Source organism: Uloborus diversus, chromosome 8, assembly GCF_026930045.1.
Source record: "Uloborus diversus isolate 005 chromosome 8, Udiv.v.3.1, whole genome shotgun sequence".
NCBI classification, from domain to species: Eukaryota; Metazoa; Arthropoda; class Arachnida; order Araneae; family Uloboridae; genus Uloborus; species Uloborus diversus.
Genome location: NC_072738.1, coordinates 152,276,341 through 152,303,693, shown reverse-complemented (window position 1 = coordinate 152,303,693; position 27,353 = coordinate 152,276,341). Strand labels below are relative to the sequence as shown.

At 34.4% G+C, this 27,353-nt stretch overlaps 1 protein-coding gene across 1 annotated transcript; it reads left to right on the top strand.

The window, feature by feature from the left end:
- Window positions 1-766: 766 nt before the first annotated feature.
- On the top strand, window positions 767-27,107 carry LOC129227467 (zinc finger protein 235-like). The gene is made up of 2 exons (XM_054862033.1): window positions 767-955; window positions 23,012-27,107. The coding sequence occupies exon 2, from the start codon at window positions 24,550-24,552 to the stop codon at window positions 25,540-25,542; it is 993 nt and encodes a 330-aa protein (XP_054718008.1). The 5' UTR covers window positions 767-955; window positions 23,012-24,549; the 3' UTR covers window positions 25,543-27,107.
- Window positions 27,108-27,353: the final 246 nt, after the last annotated feature.

The window sequence follows — 27,353 nt, the reverse complement described above, 5'->3', positions numbered from 1 at the left end:
GAAAAGTTACGCTACAATCGTTTTATTTGTACTTTCAAGTGATTTAATTTATCTTTCAGTACTAAAAGTTTATTTTCTGTTTATTTCAAAAGGCGTCTGATTTTCATCATCCAATTTGAATTATTATATCTTAAAATTTTCATGCTCTTATTTCTTAGCATTTGAACTGACACATAAGTGCTGTTTCTCCCGAATTTAAGGTTTCCCGAGTTTAAATATTTTCTCGTTAAGCCCGAATTCAACGCTGTTACGTGGTTTTCTCTATCCATCCATGGCCCCATTAGATGGCGCTGGCGCTTACGTATTCAGGCATATATGCAGTATTCAGTGGCCATGCTCTAAGCTTTACGCCCTTCTAAATGATTAAATTTCACCAGTCACTGCGCATGCACCTTGGCGCGTGCTTGGCAAACTAAAGAGCGATAAACATACAAAAATGTCTCAGTAATTAAACGACGTTATAGATCGCAAAACTGCAAATCGGATATAGTAGGCTCTAATTCCTTAAATACTTTTAATAAAAAAAAATTTTATTTAAAAAAATAAAACGAAAATAATTTTGATATTAACCGCAGTTTTCTACAAATGTATGCCATTAACGTCATTTTATATTTATTTTACGAAGCATGGCTCGTTCCAACTATCTCTGTTGCTTCCCTGCAACCGTTAGTAATGGCGTTCACAGTTGTTTCTTTGTAGTTCAAAATTTTAAGATTAACTTTGATCTTAGCATTACGCATTAAATACATTCTGCCATTGTAGAATTTCGATTGAAAAAACCTTGATTCGAGTTATCCGAAAGGATGAATAAATTGTCTGGAATTCTACATAGGAACAATTTAGACAAATTACCAGATCCAAGCCGACTGAAAAGTTGATGTCCAAAACCAAGCTGAGAACGAAAAGTGCATTGAACTTTAATTTGTTCTATATCTTTATTTACTGATCAAAAGAAGTAAGTTTTCCTTTCACATTGTATTTTATACAGTGAGTTTTTAATCTATAGTAGATTGGCGAGATAGATCTTGGGATAATCCTACATAACGTGGAAATTGGTGGAGGAGGGAGGAGAGAATCAAATAGATGAAAATGTACTGTTAAAAATTACCTTAAGCAATACAGGAATTATTACACTTTATTAAATTAAGTTCGTGAAATTTACTTAAAAAAAGGGTTTTACATATCATTTGGAGGAATGTTTAAGAAATTCAATCATCTTTTTTCTCCTGAAGACTGGGAGTTTGAATATTTGTCGTGCACAACTGTGCCATTTTTATTATAGCATCATATTAAAGTAAGAAGTTAAGCCTGTTACTCCACGTTGTATAATCAGGTAGCTAATCAGTGCCGCATAGTATAATCTGTGTTTTTTTTTTGTTTTTTTTTAGAGGGGACCACTTGTCTTTCATCCGAAAGAAGGCATTATCGCTTATGATTGATTTGTGTGCGAATAAAAAGCAGAGTTGCCAATAGCGGTGTAAATTGCCAAAGTAAATTGTATCAAATCCTGCCAAAGCTTTCATTCTTATTTGAAATCAACTATAAGTGTCCTCAATTTGTTCATTGAAAAGCAAAATGCAGTAAACTCGGGTTTATCTGCAGAATTGGGTGGCACAAGTGCTGCGGATAGTAAAAATTCCGGGTCCTCAAAAAGACAAAAATGAAGGACTAATAAAATAAAAATTGTTCTTCCTGAAAAGAAAAAGGGCAGTATTTCTAACAGTGAAAATATATACTGTACAGTAAAAAGATTTTCAATTTTTGCACCACGCAATATAGCATTAATAAAGGACAACTGAAAGTATGATGAAGTAAGCACAATAAATGAATAAAACAGAAGTAACTGAATTTATTTACAACTTTTCAACGCAAAAAAAAACAAAAAAAACAGCCATCTTGGTCAATGCTTTTTGCTGCAAAAACACATGTTCCTTATTATCGATTAACTTGCGGATAATCCACCCTGCGGATGGTCTGCTTGCAGATCATCCGCAGAGGAGTTTACTGTGTAGTAAACTCCTGATTATCGACAGTCGTATTATCTGCAGGTCCTTTCACGAGTTTTTTTTTTTCCTTTTTTTTTTTTTTTAAAGTGATGATTATAGAAAAATGCACCCATTAACTTTGCTAGTTCAAAATCTAATTTTGGACATTCTTCTTTTTTTCTTCTCCTTCTTTCCAAAGTCACTGCACCTGCAATCTTTAAGCAAATTAGATCAATGGTTCAAATAAAATCCCCTTCTCAATTTTTGGCCCAACCTAATTTAGTCCAGGAATCTAAGTCCTAGAATTCTAGCCCTAATCCAGGAAAACAATTCGTAGCATTCTGCCTCGGATTGATGTCATATCGAATCCCTTATATCTGTTTAAAAAGTTTCTATGCGTCGCGATTTTCAAAGAGAAGTCCCGGCGTCAATCCGAAGTGCACTGCTATCGATTTTTGTCAGAGAAAGACGTCTTAATCGTTAATTTATGATTGCATTATTGTTTGTTTTTAGCTTATAACGTATAACAATATTTGCGACATTGTGTATATAAAAATCAACATTACGTAAGATCAGAAAGAAAAAATATGAAAATTGTTCTTTTAAAAAGGTTATGCTTAAAAATATAACTTTTACCTTTATTCGATAATTATTCATATTATGTTGGTTTTATAGTTTTTTTCTTGGATCTTCATTATATTTTATCTTAACCCGCATCACAACCACTTCTTGAAGTATTTCGTATCATAAAGGGTCTATATATACATGCATACTAATATGTTAATCAAGTCAAACATTTCAATCAATATTTCCCAGCAGAAAGCTATTTTAATTATTTAATTTAGTTACAAGATTTTGTTCTTATCTCTTTAATTAATCAAGAAATTAGGTATAATGTGACTATTGAATAACTGTTAATTACATGGAACCTTAATTACCTTCCGAAAATTAATTTTTTCTCGCAAATAGTATTTAAACCAAAAAGAACCCGGTTTAAACCAAAAAAACCTGGTTTAAACAAAAAAAAAATGTTTTTTTTGAAAAAAAAAAAAAAAACTGGTTTTTTTACCAACCCTGGTCAGCTGGTGATTCTTGTTCATTTGAATTCAATAAGGTTTCATATCGAAAAATAAAGAACTTTTATACATTTTGAAGAGAAAAGAGGAATTCTGTCCATTACTTATCCTTTCTTCATCCTAGCTGCTATTGGGTGTCATCAGAATTGTCGGTGTCTGTTACTAGGGGGCCGGACCTTTTATTGAAATGGAGCAAATAAAAATGGAACTAACTTATTCAGAGGATCCAGAAGCGGCCAAACGTTGGATGAGATGTAGTTGCATGAGAGAAAAATAGTTTTAAAAGTCTAAACACATTAAAACGCTCATAAAATTGAGTTAATCTGCGAGCAATGTCTAAAGTATATCTTACTGATGCTGTTACCCAATATATTAGAAAATAAGATTTAAATTTATCAAAAATTTTTTTTGTGGGATCGGGGTCAGGTGGACTTTGTGAAACTCTGCATATATAAGATTATCCCCTTCAAATGGGGATTCAATGGGGAACAATTTTCAGCATCTGCAAACATATGCAGTAGTCTTCCTACTTTACGACTTTCAAGGGACCACAAAAAGTCGTCCTTGAGTAGAATGCCTCCTTAAACAGATTGCTTTTAAAATTAGTGGAGCATAAGGGACCGTGAAAAGTCATCTTTAAGTAGAGAAAGTTGTTAAATAGAGCGTCACTAAACACACAGAGAACCAACTGTATTTTAATATGGTAGCCGCAGATAATCCAATGGGTAAAAAACTATACTAATGTATACAATCGCTAAAAGATATGAGTAACACTCACACATGCATTTAAATTATAGATAAAAATGATAACACCGAACATATATATAAAAAATAAAAGTAAAGCAAAATGTATAACAGTACATGATTGAACAGTCAAAAAATCGATTGCTGTTGTACTGACAAAGTTTTTAAAAAAAGTGCTGCTCTATATTCTACTCCGTTCTTATTTTGGAAAGACTTGGAAAAGATATCGACTATTGCTAAAACAAAGAACCAAATCAAAAATACAAAAATTTTTGTAACATGGCTTAAATTGCAGCTTATTTACTGGCATACATGTTGCATCCAGCATTGAAGTTTAAAAAATATTAAATGCAAACTCTTTAGAACAAATAAATGTGTAGCAAATTCTATTTCAAGAAATTTTTTTTGCCAAAAACGTTATATACGTGAAGTATAAACTTTTTTTTAAATTTGATTCAAAAAATATTATTTGTGTTCACCTGCAGAACAAACCTTAATTTTTAGGTGCAAACAATTAAGTTAGACTGTTGATTACCTTACAAGTCAAAGTTAAAGTTCCAGGAAAGTGCAAATAAATGGGCAAAAATGTCACACCACTGCAACAGGAATGAGCAATATAATGGATTGCATCTACAATAAAAGATTCAATCCTTAGTAAATCTTAACTAATCATGCAAATTAAGCATAATGATGGAAGTTGACTGAAATCTGCTTTATGGCACATATATGAAATAAAAGATATATTAATATTTTTTTTCGATTAAAGCTTGTAATTTTGAAGAAGCAACTTTGCAATTTTAATATATATCTCTGCAACTTAGCTAGGAACTTAGCATAAATGGAATTTTACATTTTTCAATATGTGTGGGGAAATCAATGTAAACCTGTAAAATATATTTTTATTTTTGGCTTTTTTTTTAAAAAAAACCATTTAAAAAAAAAAACGCATGGTTTAAAAAAAAAACCAATTGGTTTAAACCATGGTTTAAACCAACGTGGTTTAAACCAAACAACCCTGCAGCTGACCTCGTGATGGCTGTTTGTAACCTTCCACCACTGCCATGTATAAATACCAACTAGCTCATATAGCTCTGATAACACTAGATGGTTGCACCATATTCTTGGGTCGCGGCAACATCAGTTTTTACCCGCTTAACATTCTTATTATTTAAACCCAAACGTATTACTGGTGCCGTTACCCTATTATGTATTGTTCTTTACAATTCTTCATTTTTCTATAATATATTCTTTGGAACTACCTTCCAGTTTTTCTTACTCTGCATTATTTTCAGCTGTGGTAGTAAAAACTAATTCACAAACGAGTACATAGATGAAATTTTAACAAATTAGGAACGAGGTTATTCGAGTGGGTGAACAAAACAGTCTTAGCTTTACGTGAAATACACCACCAGCTCAGTCATTTCCAGCCGAGGACTGCAGTTTCGTGCTTATTAGCACTCTTGGCTTCCTTGTGAGGTTTTCCATCTCCAGCTCAGTCACTTTCCTATGCCGGGCTGATGAGTGCTAATAAGCACGAAACTGCAGTCCTCAGCTGGAAATGACTGAGCTGGCGGTGTATTTCACGCATTTCTGCTTTAGCCCTGGCTAATGGGCGGTAATTTACTGAATATAGTCTTAGCTTTGTTTAATCCTTTCTTCAAGCTTCAAGAACCAAACGTTTCCCTCACTCTCAATAACCAGGAACCTTGGTATAAACCATTTCGAAGGCATTGAGCCGGAAAAAAAACATTTTTCGCTGATGTCCCTTCTACTTAAATGGAATTTTTTCTGACACACCTCTTAAGAAATCCTGTTTTTACCGTGAAACAAAATGACTTGTTATTTTCCTAATCTTTTATGCTTACGTTTCACGTTGGATTGTCATTAATAATCTTTTTTTTTCTCTAGTCTTTTTTGATACTAAAGTTTTTGGTTGCACACGTTGATTTTACAGTGAATTCTTTGAGTATTTTATTTATTTATATCAGTGGCGCTTGACTTATGGCCCAAAGGTCGTATGTCACCCGAGTAGTTCATCCATGTAGCCCATTGTAATGGGCAATTTTATTCAAAAAATATTATTTACGTATTTCTCACTTCACTCTCATTAGCTCAACTTCAACTGCTTTAGCGTCTGACATTCGTAGATACGCTGAGAACACAAGCCACATGTTCAACCTAAAATATTATTGTCTATGTCACGAGAGATGTTTGTCCACCCCCTAAGGGCAAAGGCGGACCCCCCCCCTCAGTAGTTCGGAGACCCCCACCCAAAAAAAGCAAGAGCCTCCCCCCTAATGGTTTTAATAGCGCAGTCTGCGCCATACCCCCCCCCCCCCCCCGCCCCAGGTGGGCACCCCTGCAAGAGACACAAAGTTCCTCATTCGGTTTCAAGACTACATAGCACTATATTTTTGTAAGTTAACAAGAAACAAGCCGTAAAATTGCTTCCCACTTGCACCCCCACAATGAAACACATGTTTCATTGTAAAACAAAATCTGGTGTTGACACAATTGATCAAATGCTTTGAAAATATACAAGAAATGATAAACAATAGTTGTGGTACCCCCCTGAAATACTTATTGAGATTAATGTAATAGTATAAGCATACTTAATTTCATTTTTTGGTCTTAATTATATCTGTGAGTGAAACTTAAGTAACTAAAATATGAGAGGACGTTTATTTTTATGTCTACGATCTGCTGCGTGACACGTATGCAATGTGGTATGTTTTCAAGCATTAATTAATTAATTTATTTATTTTTAAGATTAAAAATGTTTTCTGACATGGGACATATAGAAGTGGGTCCATTTTTCTGGTTTTACGCCAGAAAATAAGTGAAAAATTATAAAAAAAATTCCTACAGAAAGATATCTTTGGTAATGTTTTTTTAGATATTTTATCTAAATAAACATCAACCAAAAAATACCGCCTTGAGTGTCCCAACTTGCTGTGAATGGTCTTGCTTGCTTTTGAGCTTTTTACATCAATAGCACCTCAGAATTATGTTAATGGTAAATACAGTGTGCTTCCCTTTCTCGTCCCATGTAACAGTAAAAAACTAAATATAAATTATGGGGTGGAACGGGGGGGGGGGGATGGTGATCATATTAGGATTTAGGGGGGTTATTTTGCATAAGAATCATCAAGAAGTGTATCAGGAGCATTTTTAAGTGGTTTTTTTACCACACGTTGAGCTGGTGTTAACCGGGTAACTGATGGTTATTGAATAATGGTATAAGAGTTTTTAATGCTAAAAAAAAGCCAAATTTTTTCTGAAAGTACAGTTACAACTTTATTTAGTTCAGATTCATGTTAATTATGAGGATTAAAAGCAAGTTTGCCAAGACTTCATTAGAAATTAAAAAAATTACAATAAAAAGTGAAAAAAATTACCTGGTCATTAGGTAGTACCCGAGCTTGACCCAAGATTTTTAAACTGAGAGGTGAAACATTTGTAGAGACGTAGGGGTAAAGAATATGCAGGGGGACCCGTAAAAGTCATTTATGACTTGCCCCATAATTTCGGTGCATGCCCCTGAGCCCCAAAGCAGAATATTACTAAAATTGTGACGTACGTCGCAGAACAGATGCCTGAGCTGCAGAACAATTCTGTTCAAATGTGAGAGTAAAACTCAAATTTTCTGCAGAAAATTAAGATTTTCTGCAAATATGTTCCATAACTCAAGATAACATTTTGACCAAATTTTGCAGTTAAATTAGAAAAAAATCTGAATTTCTCAGAAGTTACGATAATTTGGCGGAAAGTTTGCGAAAAATGTTGAATTTGATAAGTCATATGCAATGCAAGAACTGTAGATTATACTTTGAGCTGAAAAAAATCTGTAAAATTTGTGCAAAGTTCTATCTTGAGTTGGAAGATATTTGTCGAAAACTCCTTCATGCCATGTAAAATTAACAAAAAAAAAACGTGGTTTGAAACCTAGGTTTGGATTTTTATAAAATTTTGTATCTTTGCTCTTTCTATGCATTTTAGAAAGCATATGAAATTTTTTTTGGAGAATCTCAATCAGTTTAGGTTGCACAGAAATGAACAGTGAAGTTAAAAAAAACCTCCTGTATGAAACGATTTTGATTTAGGGATCCCGATTTGTGGAAAAGATCACGTTGGTTGCTTGTGTATACAATGCTTGAAGTACTACTTGCAGAACAATTTTGGTCAAGTGATTTTGCGTTGCAGAACATGGTCAAATATTCTGCTTTGGGGCCCTTGAGTATGATACTATACTTTTCATTCATTGCATATGCTTGTTTATCAAGTGAAAATTAAAATTTGAGTGATATTCAGTGCCCGAATTTTAAAGTACTTCACCAGACAGAATAGGTGCTGATGTCTCTCGTATCACACAGTTAATTCGTTCCGTGTAGAATCGAAACCGTGTTGTATGAGACTTTTTTAAAAAATAACATTTTTACTTATTTTTAATATTATGTTTGTGCATGAGAAAAATTAGGTACATATTTATGTATACACCATTATGTACATCATATATATCTATTAGGGCTCGACCGGTGGCATTTTTTGGCCGATGGGCCGATGCCGATTGTTGGCCGATTGTTCAAAGATGGCCGATGGCCGATTGTTTTCCTCAGTATGGCCGATTGCCGATGGCCGATGGCCGATGTTGTTGGCCGATGGCAAAAAAAAAAAAAAAAAAAATCTAACAGAAATAAATTGATAAGATTGTCAGGTTTAAAGAATCATTGATTCATTTCATTTTACTTTCTTTCGACGAATAAGGAATTGTAATCACAAAATATATATATCAGATTTCGACCTAAATTTATATTTTACGATCACCCAATTTAAACTTCACAAGTTTTTTCGGCACATCTGTACATGCATATGTACCTAAGAACATATAGATGACCGAAATTTCTATTTTGAACTCATCCTTTGTTAATTATGGCAAACTCACTTGTGATGTGATGTCTTCATCCGCGTAAACTTGCGTCACTCAAAAACGTTATGAAATAGTAAGTTGAAAACTCATACGTACGTAGTATGATCTAAAAGTTTGAGGCAAGCTGTATAAAACCTTATACTGAATAATTCACATTACCGAAGCACATTTATCTACAAAATTGTCACTTTGAACGACTATGCACTTCTGCCAACTTTCGTATAGCTTTTAGAAGCATTGGCAGCCTGTTTCGCAACTTCCTGTAAGGCTTTAACTTCATCGTGAGGAAGAAGGCGACTTTCATGCTGAGGACGCACGGTTTGTTTTGTCAATACTCTGATATGACAAACAAATAACATAACGTTTCGTCGGACTTAGCTCCGTATGACTTTTACCTGTTCCCTGCAAAAAAGATTTGCATGGACGCCGCTTTCTTCCGTCAGGAAAAGATAAAGCTTCATCACAGAAGGTAGCGAAAAATGGCTTCCATGAGTGTTTCCAAAAGTTATATGAACGCTGGAAGAAGTATCATAGTCCCTCATGGCGACCTTTTGAAGGTGGATGTGCTTTGGTTATGTGAATTATTCTGGGTAAGGTTTTATACAGCTTGTCCCCCGAACTTTTGGATCGTAGTACGTACAATCTGTATAGGGTGTAGTTATGTTTTTCCTTTTTTGACTGCTGTATGATGGAAGACAAAGAACAACCAAAAAAAAAAGAAAAGAAAAGAATAAAATAAAGAAAGAAAGAAAAAAAGGAAGAAAAACAAAGAGACTGTTTAATAACCAATTGATTTTTTAAATTGAACATATAACTAAGATTTCAGTAATATTGTCAAAATGTATGGATTTAGGTACATTAAACATAGTTAAAAAACATTAAATTATGTTTTATCATCAAAATGAAAATTAAGAATAAAACTATAATACCGTCAACAAATAACGCAATTAAAGTGGAAAAATTGCACGTAGACATTTTTTAGTCATCAAATTAAACAAAAAAGGTAACAGATAAATTTCAATATTAAATCATATTAGGAATATTTTTATATTTATTTAAAAGTTATGAATAGAAAAGTTTGCATTTTTCATAAAAGCTATAAGAGTGACATAAATTTTGCTGAAAAAAGAAATAGCCATGAAAAGAGCAAGGTTCTTAAAACGCAACTACAATAAACAAACTCAATATTTACACCAAGTTAATAACTGAATACATATACTACTTGATCTGATGTTTGCACACGTAATATTGAATAATTTGATTGTTTAATCTTTTATGAAGCACTACGAACAAGTTCAAATTAAATTTTTCAATGTAACAATAATTTTCTGAAATTTAAAAAATTGCATAATAGAAAATCCTTCAAACTTTTCTATAACATATTATTAAAAATATGATGAAAACGAAAATAACTTATTCATTGATTTTATATAAATACATAAAAATAGTTACTTATAACAGAAAAAAAAATCGATCGCTATTCATGATGCAAAAAAGATTTCGCATTACGAAATATAGGTGAAACAAATATAAGAAATACGCAAAATGACATTTCATGACCAAAATAAATAATCGTTAAATATGTAAGAAATGCTTGACACGACGAGGGTGGGTTAGGAGGGTCACCCTTTGATTTTGGGGTAACTCACAACATTAAACTTTTTGGCCTCATTTTTTTAGTACAGAACCGCTACCACCAACGCCTCGGAAGAGTTTCTGAATCTACTTCAGCACTTACGAAGAAAAAATTCAAAAGTCCCTTTGATTTCCGAATTATGTCACTATTCAAAACGTCTTTAATCAATTTTGTTAGATTAATTCTCTAAATTTTTCCTAAACAAAAAATAAAGCTTGAAAAAAAAAAAAAAAAAAAAAAAAAAACTCTAATTTTATGAATGGTGTTACTTTTAAACAACTCAAAAGTACAACTACAGTTTAATTTCAGAAATTGAGGGGGTGGGAGGAGGGGCACGCTAGTGTTCTCGGAAATACAAAAAATAGTCGTAAAAAATAGAGTTCAAAGTAATCATAAACATTGAGCAAAAAAACTTTTAAAACTTGCACCCGAGTTTGTTTTGACGCGCAGGCGCGATTTAAAATATAGCAAATATTGCAATTGCACGAGAGGCCCCATAACCGTAGGGGCCCGAGTTGCAAAAATGCTTATGATAGATGTTTTACATTTTCTATGATAGAGAAATAGGGCATCAAAATGTATTTAGACGGGCCCCAAACTTGTAGCTCCGCAGAAGCGATACAAAAAAGACTGCATTACTGTGATTCATATTACAAATATCGAAAAATTAAAAATTACCGTCGATTCAACGAGAATCTAACAAAATGAAACAAAACCGGTTTCGCCATCTCATATTTGTTTCCATGGTCTCCAATTCGGCAATATATCACCAAATGATCGTCAGTCTGAGGCGCTGTATTAGTTTTGCCTTGAAATAAGTAATTAATAGCCACAAAAAATGAGTAAATAGGCTTTTTAGAACATCCGATTGAAAACAAAAAGTGAAGTGCACAACTGGAACGTACGCACACCCCATACATGCGAAAATTTAGCCTTCTACAGTTTACCATTTTTGAGTTATGAATTATGAGAGATACATACGTACATCCAGCCGCAAGAAACAACGCAACAATTAACTTATTTGGTACCTGAATGCTGTATAAAAAACTCTTTCAGGGGTGACTAAAATAGAAATTCATACTGAAATTTAAGTAAACAATTTTATATGAAAACAATAACTCCCTTTACTTTGTATTAAAAAGTAAAACAACAAATGTCCTTTTTTTCCCAAAAACATCGGCCAATTCCATCGGCTTTTCGATGTTTTTTAAGGCCGATGGGCCGATGTTTCCTGCAAGTTAGCATCGGCCGCCGATGCCGATGCCGATGGCTAAATTGTTGAACCATCGGCGCCGAGGCATCGGCCAGGCCGATGCATCGGTCGAGTCCTAATATCTATACACAATACATAATTATGTATCGTGTTATATTGAAACCGTGTTCCGTGTTACATCGAAACCGTGTTATACGAGACTTGGAAATAATGTACACTGGTGTGCAAAAATTAAGGACGAGACGGTTTTTTCAATATAACTTTGTACAAAAGCTTTCCAAATCAACACATTTAATACCGTAAGATCCCCAATACGTAAGGACATGTGTAATGTAAGCAACACTTACTAAAAGAGAAATCAGAGGGATAAAAAGAAGCTTTATTGAAAAAGTAGCATAGAGCGCAATGCGACTGAAGGCCGAAACATCCCTGTGATGGGTGTCCAGCAAGAAACATCCGGTCTTTAGTAGGGGATATGATCTCTTCCGACTGCTAGGCAGGTTTCACAGCGTCTGCCCATGCTGAGAATGAGGGTGTCAATGAGTTGTTGAGGCATTGCTGCCCATTCGTCTTGCAGCGCCAATCGAAGCTCCCGAATCGTTACTGGTGGTAAGGTACAAGCTGCCAAGCGTCTGCCTAGAAAATCCCATACATGCTCGATGGGACTGAGATCCGGAGATCGTGCCGGCCAATCCATACGTTCAATATCCTCACTCTCCGAGAGCTACTGTGCGATGACTTGTTGCATTGTCGTCCATGAAAAGGAACTGCGGACCCATAGCGCCTCTAAAAAGACGCTCATATGGAAGAAGAATCTCGTTACAATAACGGGTCCCGTTGACTGAACCTGCGTCGAAGATGTGAAGGTGTGTACGACTACCAAGCATGATGCCTCCCCAAACGAGAACACCGCGACCTCCATACCTGTCCCTTTCAATGATGTTCGAGGGATGATTGCAGCTTCCCTGCTCTCTCCAGATGAGTATGCGATGAGAATCGCTACTCAGACTAAATCTGCTCTCATCTGTAATGAGTAGGGGAACCTGGGGAGCCTTGACCACGTTTTCAGATAAACATTTTTGTAAATTTTATTTTTAAAATTTAAATATCGTATGATAGCACATGTTGAAGGACATTCTATTAGCAACAGGAATATATTTGCGATAATGTAAATAATACATTTTTTCTTTTCTAAAATTAATATTTTTTAAAATTTTGGTTATTGGGTCAAGCCTTCCTTACTAAGGGAGGCTTGATCCATGGTATGGGAGGCTTGACCCGGGTAGTGATATATAATTGTAAAATTAGAAATAGAAAATATTTTTTATTAATTATGTAAATATTAAGTATACATGTTTTATCATGATAATTGATTGTTCAGAAATTATTTTTAAGATCATGTGTACATTAATATTTAGAATTGAATTTATGAATCATTGTTTTCTGGATAAATAAAACTAAATGATTGTTCACATAGTCGTAAGAAGGTGACTTCATACTCATCATTTAGTACCTATACTCGTGTAACTCGCCCAACAAAATAACACAAATCTCTTTTTTGTTGCAAATTTTACAACAGCAAAGTCTTCAAAATCGAATTTATTATTTTCTAACGATAAAATCTTCTATTTCTTCTTCAGTGCAGCTAAAAGGTGTGTCAATATTGTATTTCTCTGTGTTAGTAGTAATAATTTATTCATAAAAAATAAATGTTTATAAAAAAATAATTATAACAGAGAAACTTTTTGAAAAAAAAAAAAACTTAAATTTGCAAATTTTCCTCAAAAACCAGATTTTTTTTTTTTTTGGAATAAATCTAGAGAATTGCCATATACAGTAGGCAGCATTGAACAGGGCCGTATCCAGAGGGGGGGGGGCTGACGGGCCCGCCCCCCCCGAAAACCAAAATGTTTCGTACCGTAAAACAGAAGGTTTTTATTTTTATTTATTTATTTATTTTTTTTAATTCCTAATGTCAGAAAAGGAAAATAACAAAGTTTTTTTTATTCTTAATTTTGCTACTATTCAAAATTTATAATATTTTGAAGAAATACAGAAAAAGCAGTTCTAGTTCTCATTAAGCCGCAAGGCACACTTGAAATTTAGACCTTTAATTAGGACTTCCTGCTCTCTTTCCCAATTCAATTCAGGGCAGTTCAGGGTTAAGGCAGGCCCTTTGTCAGTTCGTTGTTTTTCAAGTCTACCAAACTGACTTCTGTGCACTTCCTCCTCCAGGGGCGTGCACAGAAATTTTGGGGCTGTCACAAATGTCTTTTTTTGGGCCCTCTCCATATTGTTTACCCATATTTTCAACCGTAGGTTTAAAAATATTGGGCCCAATTTAAGTTCGGGCCCAGGCCAACAGGTGTCCTTTCTCCCCTCTGTGTACGACCCTGTCCTCCTCCCCCTATAACTCTTATAAAACTTACACTGTACTGATTTCGAGCCGGGGACTCCCCAAAGGCTGGGCCCCTATTTTCCGATTAGGCAAGTATTTTGTTACCAAGATGTGCCAAATTCAGCTCCTTAATACATTCTGAGTAAAAAATGCAAAAATCACGATTCTCGCGTTTTTGTAGCATAATTTTCCAGATCATTTTTGTGACTGATATGTTTCATGTCTTGCATTTATTTAATGCCGAATTCAGTATCACGGAAGTTCTTTTGTTATTGCTTGTTTTTTTTTTTTTTCTTACTTCTACTGCATACTGTTAATACCTTAAGTATGAGAAAAAAAAATAACACTTACTCTACTCTCTTTCATTTTCTGCACTACTGGTGATTTAAAAAAAAAAGTTTATTTCGAGAAATATTTCGTTGCATTTATTTTTTTAACTTAAAACGGGTGTGTCTTACAAAGTTATAATCATTTTGCAAGACCGTACAATCAACTTCTGAAAAGTGTAAATAAAGAGCTTCAAATAGTTTCACCTGTTCGAGAGTCTTTGAAAATTATTTAAGTTTTTGAAATTTCTTGAAAAGTTCTTCAATTTTGTATCTTATCAAGAAAATAAAGTATGAATTGTCCAAATGGCCAGAATATTACTCTTCTGTTCTTATTTTCTGAATGTCACCATTTCTTTTAAACTATTTTGTAGAATCTTCATACTGTAGGGCATTAAATGAAAAAAAAAAAAAAAAAAAAGAGTAGGGTTAGTGATCAAACACAAACTTCACTAAAAGCCGATATGAGCAGATGACTGGGTGCTTCTCTTTTCTCCTCTCTCGTTTTTCCTCTCTGGCCATTAATTTCCATGATTTGTCGAGCAAGCAATTTTTATTTTGTTTCTCAGGGGAAAAACTCACGGACCCCATGAAATTATGGATGTTCTACATCCGACTTAAAGGGACACTCTCTTGTTATCCTTACCACTACAAGATGAATAAGAAAAATAATAAGAAATTAAAATAAAATAACAACAGCCCAAACAGTGGAATCATTAATCGAGACAAAAAATCTTCTGTGTTAATTTTTATGAGTTTGGTGTGTCTTTGTATACTATATGTGTGTGTGTGTTAGGGCAATGTGCTAATCCGGGCCCCTCCCGAAAAAAATTTCTGGATACGGCCTTGGCGCTTAATGTGATCACTTTGGGACAGATACAATATGATAACAATAACCGAAAAGAATCCAGGAGACACAAAATAATGATTTTTTTTTTCAATTAAGGTGCATTTATTTTGGCAACCTCAAATTAAAATCACAATGACTCAACTGAACGCAGTTTTAAATTATAAACAGAATGGAAATATCTGAATTATAAAAAGTTAAAGCTAAATTATGCAATTTTTAATCACATAGTAATAGGTGAAGTAAAATATGACCGTTTTCCCTGACATTCGTAAACCAGTTTCAAAGCGCATTCAGCTTTTCTATATTTTCCAGCATGGTTTTGCTTGTTGTTTAAATTTTAACTTAACTTCGCTTTGTTTTCAATCTCTACAGAATTCTTTAATAGTTTACAAAGTAATGGCAACAATGGAGGTCCTACATCAATGCCTAGAACATGTCCAGCGACTGAATTTTTTTAGGTGCAAAAGAAAGTTTTCTTAGTCTGTGGTCACTGGGGGCAAACTTTCTGTAGCTTCATTCCTAGAAAAAACTTGAACTGCTATTGAAAACCATAAAATGCTACACAGAAAGTTAGTGTCGTCAGGATTTGCCCATGTATTTCTGTTAATTGAGGAACAAAAACGGGGAAAAAAAATGAAAGTTTATGAAAAAGTGATAACAATAAACGAAGACGCTGATTATATTATCCGACTTTTTTAATGTGCTGTAACATACAAGTGTTCCGGGACTTCGTGATTCTGATAACATTAAGCGAATGATAACATTGAGCGGCGCCTACTACATGAATTAATCATAATTTAGTTTTTGTTAGGAATTATTGCTACAAAAATTCCATTGTAAACAATAACTGAAAAGTTAATATTTGTTAACTATCAATGTCTTGGTTTTATTATAAACATACAAAATATATAATAACCATGTATATTATCCCCATAAAGTAACTATTGTAATTATAAATTGTTTTTGATAAATAGTATTTCTAGAATTCGTAAAGTATTTAAGTAAGGGAGCCTTGACCCAGTGGGTCAAACATCCCTTACATAGAGTGGGTCAAGCCTCCTCACCTACCCATTTTGTACAGAATAGCACATGATGAGGTTAAGCCTAATTCAAGGAACAAACTTTATAATTATAATAAAAGCTTAATATTATAGTATTTAGAAAATCCCATTTGCAAAAGTATAAACTAATTACATTTGCTGAAAAGGTCTTACAAATTATGCTTAAAATTCTTATTTTTTAGGTTGAAAAACATTTTTTTCTAAATATCTCCACACATCTGATAGCTAGATGGATAAAACTAAGATGGGTGCTTGATCACATCACTAGCTTTGACTGCCATATAGTGAGAAACAGCTAAAATATTTTTAAATACAAAAATTGAAGGGTGGGTCAAGCCTCCCTTATGGTCAAGGCTCCCTAGTTACCCCTACTCGTCCCCATTCATTGTCTCTGCAATTCTGGTGTTCCCTGCACCACAGAGAACGCCTTCTCCGATGGGCAGGCGTTAGAGGTACACACCGTACAGGGCGTCGTACAAACAGACCACCAACGTGCAGTCTTCTGGTCACGGTAAAACGCGATATCGGTCGCCTGTGTCGTGTGTCTAGCGATTTCTCCCGCTGTCTGCCGCCTGTTTCTTCTCGCCTGTAAGACAATATACCGGTCATCTGCGGGTGTGGTTCCTCGTGGACGACCACTGCTGAACCCCCGGATAGCTGTTCCTGTAGTTTGAAATTGTCTCCAAAGTCGTGAAACGATGCTGTGAGCACATGAACTCTGCAGCCACACTTGTCACACTGCAGCCTTTCTCTAACTTCCCAATGATTCGACCTAGGGTAAAAGCATCCATATGTCGTGTTACAGATTGATTATTCGCCATTTCTCGCTGAGGCAGCAACTCGGTGTGATTTTAACTGCTATACGGCGTACAATCTCTTTGCCAGAAATACTGATCTTACACCGACAACATGCTTTATACTACTCAGACACTCCCCATTACGTCTGTCTGCATATCTGCGCATGTGCTACCGTACATCACCTTACTTAATCTCCTGATTGGTCTTTCTGTCCGCTCTGCCTCTTCGTTCAGCTGATATGCTAATTTTTCGACTTCGTCCTTAATTTTTGCACACCAGTGTAAATCGAGGGATGCATACCGTGTTATATTGAAAACAAGTTTCATAAAAACAAAGTGAAAACTTATTTGATTTATTACACATTAACAGAATTCCATCTTTTTTAAAGATTACGTTTGTGTTGTATCAAAACCACGAAGTATTAAATTCAAGTTTCGTACCGTGTTATAATAACCGTAAATTTGGTACCCTGTAATATCGAAACCATGTTGTAGAAGTGCCGTGTTATACAAGGGACGCTTGTACTTGGTTAGAGGCAGTCCATAAATGATGCTATGGTTTGAGGGGGGAAGGGGAGTAACAAGAGAACAAGGAAGGAGGGGGTGGTCAACATTTTTGAAAGAAAGTGTGACATCCTTTTTGGACAACCTCTTAGTGTATCAAATAGGCAGTATGCTGAATACTAACCGAATATTTATTGCTACCCTTGTAATTAACGTTAAAAGAGAGTATGTCTGATTGTATGTGTACCTAATGCAGTGACGTCAATACCGGGGGGGGGGGGGGTGTCACCCTAAGTGGAATTGCAAGTATTTGAAAAATAAGAAGAAAAATGCATTTTTAAGACTACAAATTTGAAATTTTTACCGAGGGCAACTCCCCCCCCCACTTTTATTTAGTTTCGGGGCTGGCAAGATTCTGCCGGGGCGGTTAAAACCACTGGTAGAAACCGGTTAAAACCGGCATGGCAGAAACCACTTTCTGCCACATTTTCGGCAGAAACTGGCAAAAACTCTCAAAATGAAAAAAAAAAAAAAAAAAAACTATTGACAGACAGTAGAAAATGCAGGGAAAAAAATAATTAATTGTTAATGAAAGCAGAGTTTAATTTACAATATTGTCACAATTCAGAATCAAATGTTACATTGTTTGGACCCTGCAGTTGCTTCTTGGAAAAGGTGGTTCCAAAAATCTGAATAGTTTCTCAATTTACTATGCACCAATGAGAAACTTTAGAATAGTATTCTTGCAACAGAAGAGCTAGCAGGCAATGCATCAAAGAACAAGCAATATTCATAAAACTTTCAAATTATATATATTTTTAAACTGGTCCATCATGTAGTAACTAGGGTAGTGGTAAAAATTCGACTAGAAAAACGAGTTTCGAGAAGTGGGGCCAATTTGTTTTGCAAAGTTGTGATATTAAGCACGAAATCTAGATTAATATTGGCAAGTAAAATTTGACACTTTCTTTTTGAAGCACATGATAATTTCAATCACAAGCAGTTTCAATGAAGCTTATTTGCCAGCAAATAACAAACAGTAATGCCAGTTTAACTCTGTATGTCACTCCTCTATCCTAAGAACCCATATGATTTTCGTCCTTTTTTAGATTAATCCAAATATTATGAGCATCAGCAATTGAAAAGTTTCCTTTCTGAACGAAATCAAGGGTACTAGCATAACATTTTATTTTTTACAATGATGAAATGAAGTTTAATTTTTTTTAGTTTACCTAAACAAATATCATTTAATAATTACTTTAATTTTTTAAGACGATTTTAAGTTTTTGCCAGTATCTGCCGGTTTCAACCGGTTAAAACCAGTTTCTGCCGGCAGAAAGCCAACCGTGTTCAGTTTTTGTATAACAGTCCACTTAGAATTTTGTTATAACACAGATGTAGTTTGCATGAATTTCATGTTTACATATTTTTTTCTGTTCTTTTGCGTCTGCAGGGGTTGGGGAAGAGGGTGACACCACAAATAACACTGAGCAAAGGTCTGGGACAAAACGAGATTCTTTCAGATAATATTATTGTCATGAATAACTTTAATTGGTGGCAAAACTTGTTTTACCTAAGGGCCGAAATCAAATGCTGTAAATAAAACACATACTGTAAGCATAGCTAGATAATGTAGACCAGGGATGTTTGTGATCCGAAATTTCAGAAAATTTTGGGTTGACAACACATTTTAAAACTGAAAATTAAAAAAAGAAAAAACGTTCAGAATGTTTTTTTTTTTTTTTTTGAATGATGTCAATGAGTTTTGTATGCATGTTTGGAGAGTTTTTACGGGGGGGGGGGGGGAGTCAAGCTTCTTCAGTATTTCCGAAAACTTCACAGTTTCTCATCGTCTAGGTGTACTCTATCTCAGGGATGAAAATCTTCCGCGGATTTGCGATTTTCCGCTTTTTTTTTTTTCATTTCCTGGTTGAGAGATTTCAAGCAATCGATCGCGATCTTCCCGTCAAAATTTTTGCTGACTCACGTGTTCGTTCTAAGGTAGAAAGAATAGAGTAACATCTTTCCGTGAGTGGGAAGTGGGAAAGACTCGAGAGTGAGGTAGCAAGCGTCGGCGTTTACCATAGTCGGATTTAGGACTGAGTTCCTAGGGGGGCAGGATTTTATTATTTTTTTTTTGAACAAGATTTTTAATTGCCCTCCCCCTCCGATGTTTTTGCCTGTTTTCTGTGATGCGTAAGGCCATTCTTTACTTTTTTATGTGTCGTTTTCATTACTGTGTGTAATCATGCTGTCCTTTTTAAATTGACCTTAAAAGAGAGGGGGCTGGTATTAAGAGAGTGACGCAGTGCTCCCTTTTAAGTGGGATATAGAATATCTCCAGTTTTAGGGGGGCCCGGGGGTTACTCCCCCGGAGGAAATTGTCTAAAATGGATATAAAATTCTGCATTTTGAAGTCTTATAAGGGTTAATTGGAAATAATAGGCAAATATTTTTTTTTTTAAGTATTACGCTTTAAAAGTGCTTCGTGATGCAAGTTAATACTTTAAAGAAATGGTGCACAATTAAGAGAATAGGTATCAAGAGAGTAACATACTACCCATTTGAACAATTCTTAATTTATACACTTGATAAGAAATAAAATTGAAGCACTCTTTGCTTAGGAGTTTCAAAGACTTGTCTAATAATTTTCAAGGTTTGGTTGGTTAGATTGGGGTTTTGGCTCAAGAGCCCTTGTAGGCTTTACTGCGCCAATTCTTTTCAGGGATTTTAGAACCTATCAATAATTTGCACTTTCCAGTCTCTGAAAATTTCCTATTCAAAAAAGAAAAAAAATCATGATATTTTTTTGTTATAAGATTTTGGAAGATAAGTTGTTACTATATAAACTCCTCGCGAAATTGGGGGGCATTGTCCCCTTTGTCCCCCCCCCCTATAAATCCACCCATGCTCTTCTGAACTATTCAAAAACGAAAAAATAATGATTTTTTTTTAAAATTTTTGGAAGATGTGTTGTTGCTACATAAAGTCCACCCAAAACTGGGGGGGCATTGCCCCCCTCTGACCCCCCATAAATCCGCCCATGGCGTTTACGCATTTTCAAAATCCGATTGCATCCACTTACATAACACTCGCTCATTTCTGTCTACTATGTCATCCTACCACTTAGACCTTTATAACTTTTTGTAGACTATTATTTTCAACCCTTCTTCTTCTTCTTCTTTTTTTTTGTTGAAGACTTGTACGCTCTTTTTTTGCTACGCCCATGCCCATTTCACAGTCACTTTCAAGCGGTGATTGTGCCAATTCCACCTCACCTCCCTTCTGCCCCGATCTTCCCATCGGGATTTTTGCTGAGGCAAACGTTCTTTCTTGGGTAGAAAAAAGGAAGTAACTTGCTGTTAGTGGGGAGGGAAAATACAGCAGAGTGACGGGCAATCGTTAGATATAGCTTTTGAAATCCGATTGCATCCGCTTCTTTAACACGCTCTCATTTTTGTCTGCTATGCCATTCTACTGCTTAGACACTAACACCTTTTTTAGACTTATTTTCAACCCTTCTGACATACATATTTTTTTCCCTGAAGACTGCCACGCCCATTCAAGCGAACACCATTCATCAAATTTAGTTTTCATGCTTACCAAGCTTATCAGAGACATAGCTCTTGGAGATTTTAATGAATTCTAATTTATTTTAATTATATTGTGCTATTTTATTATGTATGTATAGGAATGTAAGTATAGGAAATTAAAGATGCTTATATAATCTCCAAGCATGACAATGTTCAAAGCTATTTTATTGATTTTAAAATCAGTTTTATGCTAGTGCTTAAAATAACCATCAAAGCTCAGAAACTTTTAGATTGGTTTTAGTTTTTTTTAATTGATTTTTGTACAATATACCCAGTTACTCCACAAAATTTCAAAATGCTTCTCAAAATCACCACAGATGCTCCTCAAATTGTTTCCCTAAAGTTGGCAGCACTGATATCATTTTATAACTATGGTTGTCTAATGATTCAGCGGAGTGTTTAATTATACGGAAGTTTTATAGCATTAGACGTCACATTTCAAAATTTTAATTTCCTCTAATTTGTGGGCTGTGGGAAATTGAAAGTAGTAAATAGAATTGTAATATCTGTTAAAATCTTAAATAAAAGCAAGCTTATTTTATTTATTAATACGCTAGCATTTCTACTAGTAAAAAAGAATAAAACAAATTTTTTCTATTAATATCTAAAAGACAGCATAGAATCTATATATATATATATATATATATATATATATATATATATATATATATATATATATATATATATATATTTATATATATATATATATATACATTATTTCGCGTAATATTAAAAAAAAAAGAAAATGCACGTTTTAAGCCACGCAATTTTTCCTTCTTTTTGACTTGAGGCTATTTTCATCCCTGACTTATCTGCCCTGAAAGTCTAAACGCTATACTGATACACCCTGTTTTATGATTTATGCGTCCCATACAGTGACAAAAAACTTTTTGTACGAATCAAACATTTTTTTAATTGTTTCATCAAATTAGAGCAATTATACATGAACATGACGTGAAACAAAATTTAAATGAAATATGTTTTTAAACTGCGGGCGTGAAAGTGCATAGCCGTGCCGAATTGGCAAATGCAAGCATTTAATTACTTGTGGTTAGCATAGGAATTTAATTTAATAAATAATTGGTAAATTATGATAGTAAAATAGCACTCTACAATAAGATTCGAATAGCTAAGCTATCAATAATTAATTTACAAAAGTGAATGTCTTGTTGTTACATAATTTTATTACAATAGCATATAACGCTTATTTAGTACGCTTTTAACGGGCCGTTTGACATTTTTAACGGGCCGGTTTTTAACTGTGCAAATAAACCACGGTCAAAATCGGATACAGCTGTCACATGTCAAACAACTAACAGCCCCGCTTCTATACTTTTTATCTTTAATGCACTCTTGGATAACGGCACCAGTAACCGGCATGCTTAAGACATCGCTTTCTGGTTAACTCAATTTTCTAAGAATTTAAAGTATTTAAGCTTTTAAAACTATTTTTATATGTCGCGCAACTACATCTTATCTAACGTTTGGCTGCTTCTGAATCCTCTGAATCAGATAATTCCATTTTTATTCGCTCAGTTTCGAAGAAAGGTCCAACGCTCGGTAACAGACACCGAAAAATATGATGAAACCCAGTAACAGATAGGATAAGGAAAGGATAAGTAATGGACAAAATTCCTTTTTTCTCTTTAAAATGTGCAAAAGTTCAAATTCAAACAAACATGAAACATCAGCTGACCACGCGGCGGCTGTTCATTACCTTCCACCACTGCCTTGTTAATACCAACTGTTTGAAACAATTCACTCTGATAACACTAGATGATTGCGCCTTATTTATGGGCCACAGCAACATCAATTTCACCCGTCTAAAAGCCTTATTGTCTGTTTCTACACCCTTGTCTGATACTGGTGCCGTTGCTCTAATTCTTTCAATTTCTTTTCAGGATTGCATGTCGTTGGAATTCAAGTATGAGACCGGACTTTGACACGAGTGAAACCAATACTCACCTTTGTTTCTGCTTTCGTCGAAGAAATCTTTTCAAAATGATCGTTTGGGAAAACGCAACGATGGCAAAATTTCTCTAAATTTTGGATCCAAGACTTTGAAAGAGTTGTATACATTCCTTAACCTAATTGAGGCAACAGCAAACAAAAGACCAATGTACATATCGTATGCAGTGCAGGCTGCTTCATGTCTGGATTCACTTTTCGTGACTTTGCCAGTAAATGTCTCAAATTCTGCTCATTCAGGCAGTAGTACTTCTTGCTTAGGTAAAGAGCTATTTATCCTAATATCATCATTGAATAAGAACTATTCAGTATGAGCTTATCAGTTATGAAAGAAATTTAGTGTTACTTCCAAAATCTTTTCACAACTGTCAGTTACTTTTGTGGCATTTCATTTTGTGTTTCACTGATCGCCCAACTTATATTATACGGAAGAAATTAGTTCCAAAGTACTCTTTTAACTCTGAAACTAACAAAAGATCGTTTAAATGAACAAAGGTTTTGCTATTCATCTGTGAACTATAATTAAAGAGCTTAAAATAAAGAGAAGGCAACTTTGCTGTTTGACGAAATGCTTCTCACTTAATCTCTGTAACATATTTGACCGTGTTTTGTGTCATCATCAGTACCACGAGTCGAATACTTGTGTATCATTGTCTGTATTTATTTTCACTTTATTTGAGCGATCGTCTGAAAAGTTAAATGTACTGAAAGCTGACGCACGCAAGTTGGGCTTTATTGAACTTTTAAAAAGTATTCAGTTGCCAGTTTTGCAACTGGAAATAATTTCAGTAGAAAGGAAAACTATTCTAGACATCATATTGGTCCCTTCGATTTTAGAAACAAAAAAAAAAAAAAACACTGTGAAAAACGATACAAAAGCACTTGTGTATAGAGGAGATTTTATTCAGAACCAACTATACACACGTTTACCTATTAAATCTCTTTAAAAAAGTAACAGTGTCATTTTTGTAACAAAATCTTTTTACAGTTTAAATATCAAATCAAAGTATGATGAACGGCGCTCCGGGAAACTGAAACAAAAAGAGAGAGAGTGAAAGAGAAAAGCTGACTCTCATTTGAAAAAACTATGACAAATATCCAATAAGAACTAGTGTAAAAAGCTTGTTTTGTTTTATATTCTTCAACCTTCGATGCCTATTTTGACCATCTCTTTGATTTGCCTGAATAGACTCGAGTTAGTCTATAGACTCTAACATAGAGTAGGTGTGATCCTGCCACCAAGAGGGTTAAAGTTTAATTTACGAATAAAAGTTACAAGAACAAGGCCTATTCTTTCGGTTACAGTTTCTTCACCAACAAATATCAAAGCTCCTTTTTAAAAAGAGCAACCCTTGTAATTTCGGACAATTGTAAACGTGTTATGACTGAAAGAGCTCTTCAGAACCCATCATTGTACACAAATCCATCATCTTCCGAATTTTAATGAAAGAAAACTTCCACATTCTTCGCAATGGCACATCATTCTGAGAACTATCAGCGCTCTAAAAAACATTATTTGTGCGAACAATGTTCAAAGGCGTTTTCCGATGCATCAAATTTCAAGAAACATCTGAGAATCCATTCGGGTGAAAAACCATATTGCTGTGCAATTTGCTCCAGGGAATTTTCCCAACTATCAAACATGAAAACGCACTTGAAAACTCACACTGGAGAAAAGCCACATTCCTGTGAAGTGTGTTCTAAGAAATTTTCGCAACTTTGGCACATGAAAGCACACTTGAAAATCCATTCTGGCGAAAAGAGCTTTTCCTGTGAAAGTTGTTCGAAGAAATTTGCTCGACTATCACACCTGAAAGATCACCTGGGAACACATACGAATGAAAAGCCATTTCCTTGTGAAGTGTGTTCTAAATCATTTTCCTATCTGGGAGGCCTGAAAGTGCACTTGAGAACACACACCGGAGAAAAGCCATTTCCCTGTGAAGTGTGTTCAAAGAAATTTTCTCTGCGAAGAAACCTGAAAGACCACCAGAAAACCCATACTGGCGAAAAGCCATATTCCTGTGAAGTTTGTTCTGCGAAATTTTCTCACCTGTCAGTTCTGAAAGACCATCTAAGAACCCATACTGGAGAAAAGCCATTTAACTGTGAAGTGTGTTCAAAGAAATTTTCTGTGCGAAGAAACCTGAAAGAACACCGGAGAACCCATACTGGCGAAAAGCCATATTCCTGTGAAATTTGTTCTGCAAAATTTTGTTACCTATCAGTCCTGAAAAGTCACCAGAGAACCCATACTGGAGAAAAGCCATTTCCCTGTGAAGTGTGTTCAAGGAAATTTTCTTTGCGAAGAAACCTGAAAGACCACCTGAGAACCCATACTGGCGAAAAGCCATATTCCTGTGAAATTTGTTCTGCGAAATTTTCTTACCTGTCAATCCTGAAAAGTCACCAGAGAACCCATACTGGAGAAAAGCCATTTTCCTCTGAAGCGTGTTCTAAGTAGGGATTGCAATAATGAATACCGGTATTTTGAGCTGTTTTAAAATTTCATTAAACCGGTATTTGCTGAGGTAAATTAAGGGAGAGTGTTGTACCTTGGGACATTGCTAATTTCTAAAAATCTAATTTTAGCAGCCATGTTTTTGAAACCTCTAATAGTGATCTTCACCGTTTAATGGTGCCATACTAAAAATCAGCATCAAATGAGTAAAATTGACAGTTTTGTGAGAGAAAGAAAATTTTATGACTCCAAAGTAAATCCTTTTTTCATTTTAATTTCATTTTCAGTCTTTGTATTGGTAAAACTAACCAACTGAATTTTATTTTGTTATGAATGAGACGTGTTTTGAATATTTTGGTTATGAGAAAATAATGATTGTACATCGAAATTGACCACCATTTTGGTTTTTCTTAAACGGAGGGATAGTACCTTGAGACAGTCAAACATATTATACCTTAGGTCACATTCCAATGCACAACATGTGCATTGTTCTTAATTATTAAGGTACGTTTCGGACCATGGAAAAATTTTCTTCTCTTATGTAGTCTTTTAAACACATTTAATGATACATTATTATTCATGATTTAAATCATTACAATGATTTTTTTTTCTTCTTGGTGCAACATTGGTTTAAGTATATGGCAGTTTCCTGAATCATGAAGGCTTTCCCGTAGTACAACAGGATGTGTCCCAGGGTATAATTGGATGTTGTACCTTGGGACGGCTTGGAACTCTTACTTTAAATGGCTGGCAATATTTTATTTTCAAATTGCCTGAATTTAAAAAAAAAATCTTTTGGTTTCTAATGTGCCATGTGGATTTTGAATTTGATTTAAAAAATTGACGTTAAAAATTAAAATATGAAAAGTATCCCGAGGTACAACACTCTCCCCTACCGGTATTTTAGGTATTAGCTGAAAATAGTTTAACCATTAAAAATCTTGATTTAACTTATTGGACATCTACTTTTATTTTAAACGTGCAGTTCTTTTTCCAGGATACAGCAGCAAACGCAATCAATTCATGTGAAAATTTGACTTCAACTGTACAAACTCATGCGGGGCTCTCCAACCAACGGCCCTCGGGCCGGATCCGGCCCGCAAACAGATTTTGTCCGGCCCGTGGGAAGCTTACAAACTTTTTTTTCCGGTAGACACTCTCGTTGGAAATATAATAAATATAATTGAGATATAATTTTTAATCACAAATAACTACTTAAAATCTTTTTACCGTTAATTTAAATCGTTTTTTAATCAATTTTTACCGTTAACTACATTTGCAGCACCCATCTCTCCTTTTCGCTCTTTCCGAGAACAAATTTAATTTGTTATCGGAAAGAACAAATTATCTGTTGCATAACAAATTAATTTGAAGGAAAATTTATAAACTTAAATTAACTCAATGTATGCAAAGTATAAACTATAGGTAATAGCTTTTGAGTCAGAGGAAATCTTGTATGTTTATTAATGAGGTCAGTAATGATCATTTATTATTCACCATTTTGTTTGTTTCATTTCCTCTCATTCTGTGTAGTTTTAAAAATATGTTTTCGAATAAATAATTCTTAATATTCAGATGAAAAATTGATGTTTATTTCCTCATTTTGTGACTTTTTTCTTACAGTTTACATATTTAATAAGTAATGAAGTTTTTTATTTCATTACTTTTAACAATTTTATTACATTTTTAAGACATTGTATTTTGAACTTAGTTTTAAATGAACCTGGAGTTTTATTAAAAATAACCTAGAAAAGTCGGGGAATTTTTTTTTGATCACAAGTGTATGAACCCTGCAAATAACTTTTCTCCGCGCC

Excerpts from the sequence above, each read along its gene's own strand:
- LOC129227467 (XM_054862033.1), top strand. The coding sequence starts at position 24,550 with ATGGCACATCATTCTGAGAACTATCAGCGCTCTAAAAAACATTATTTG.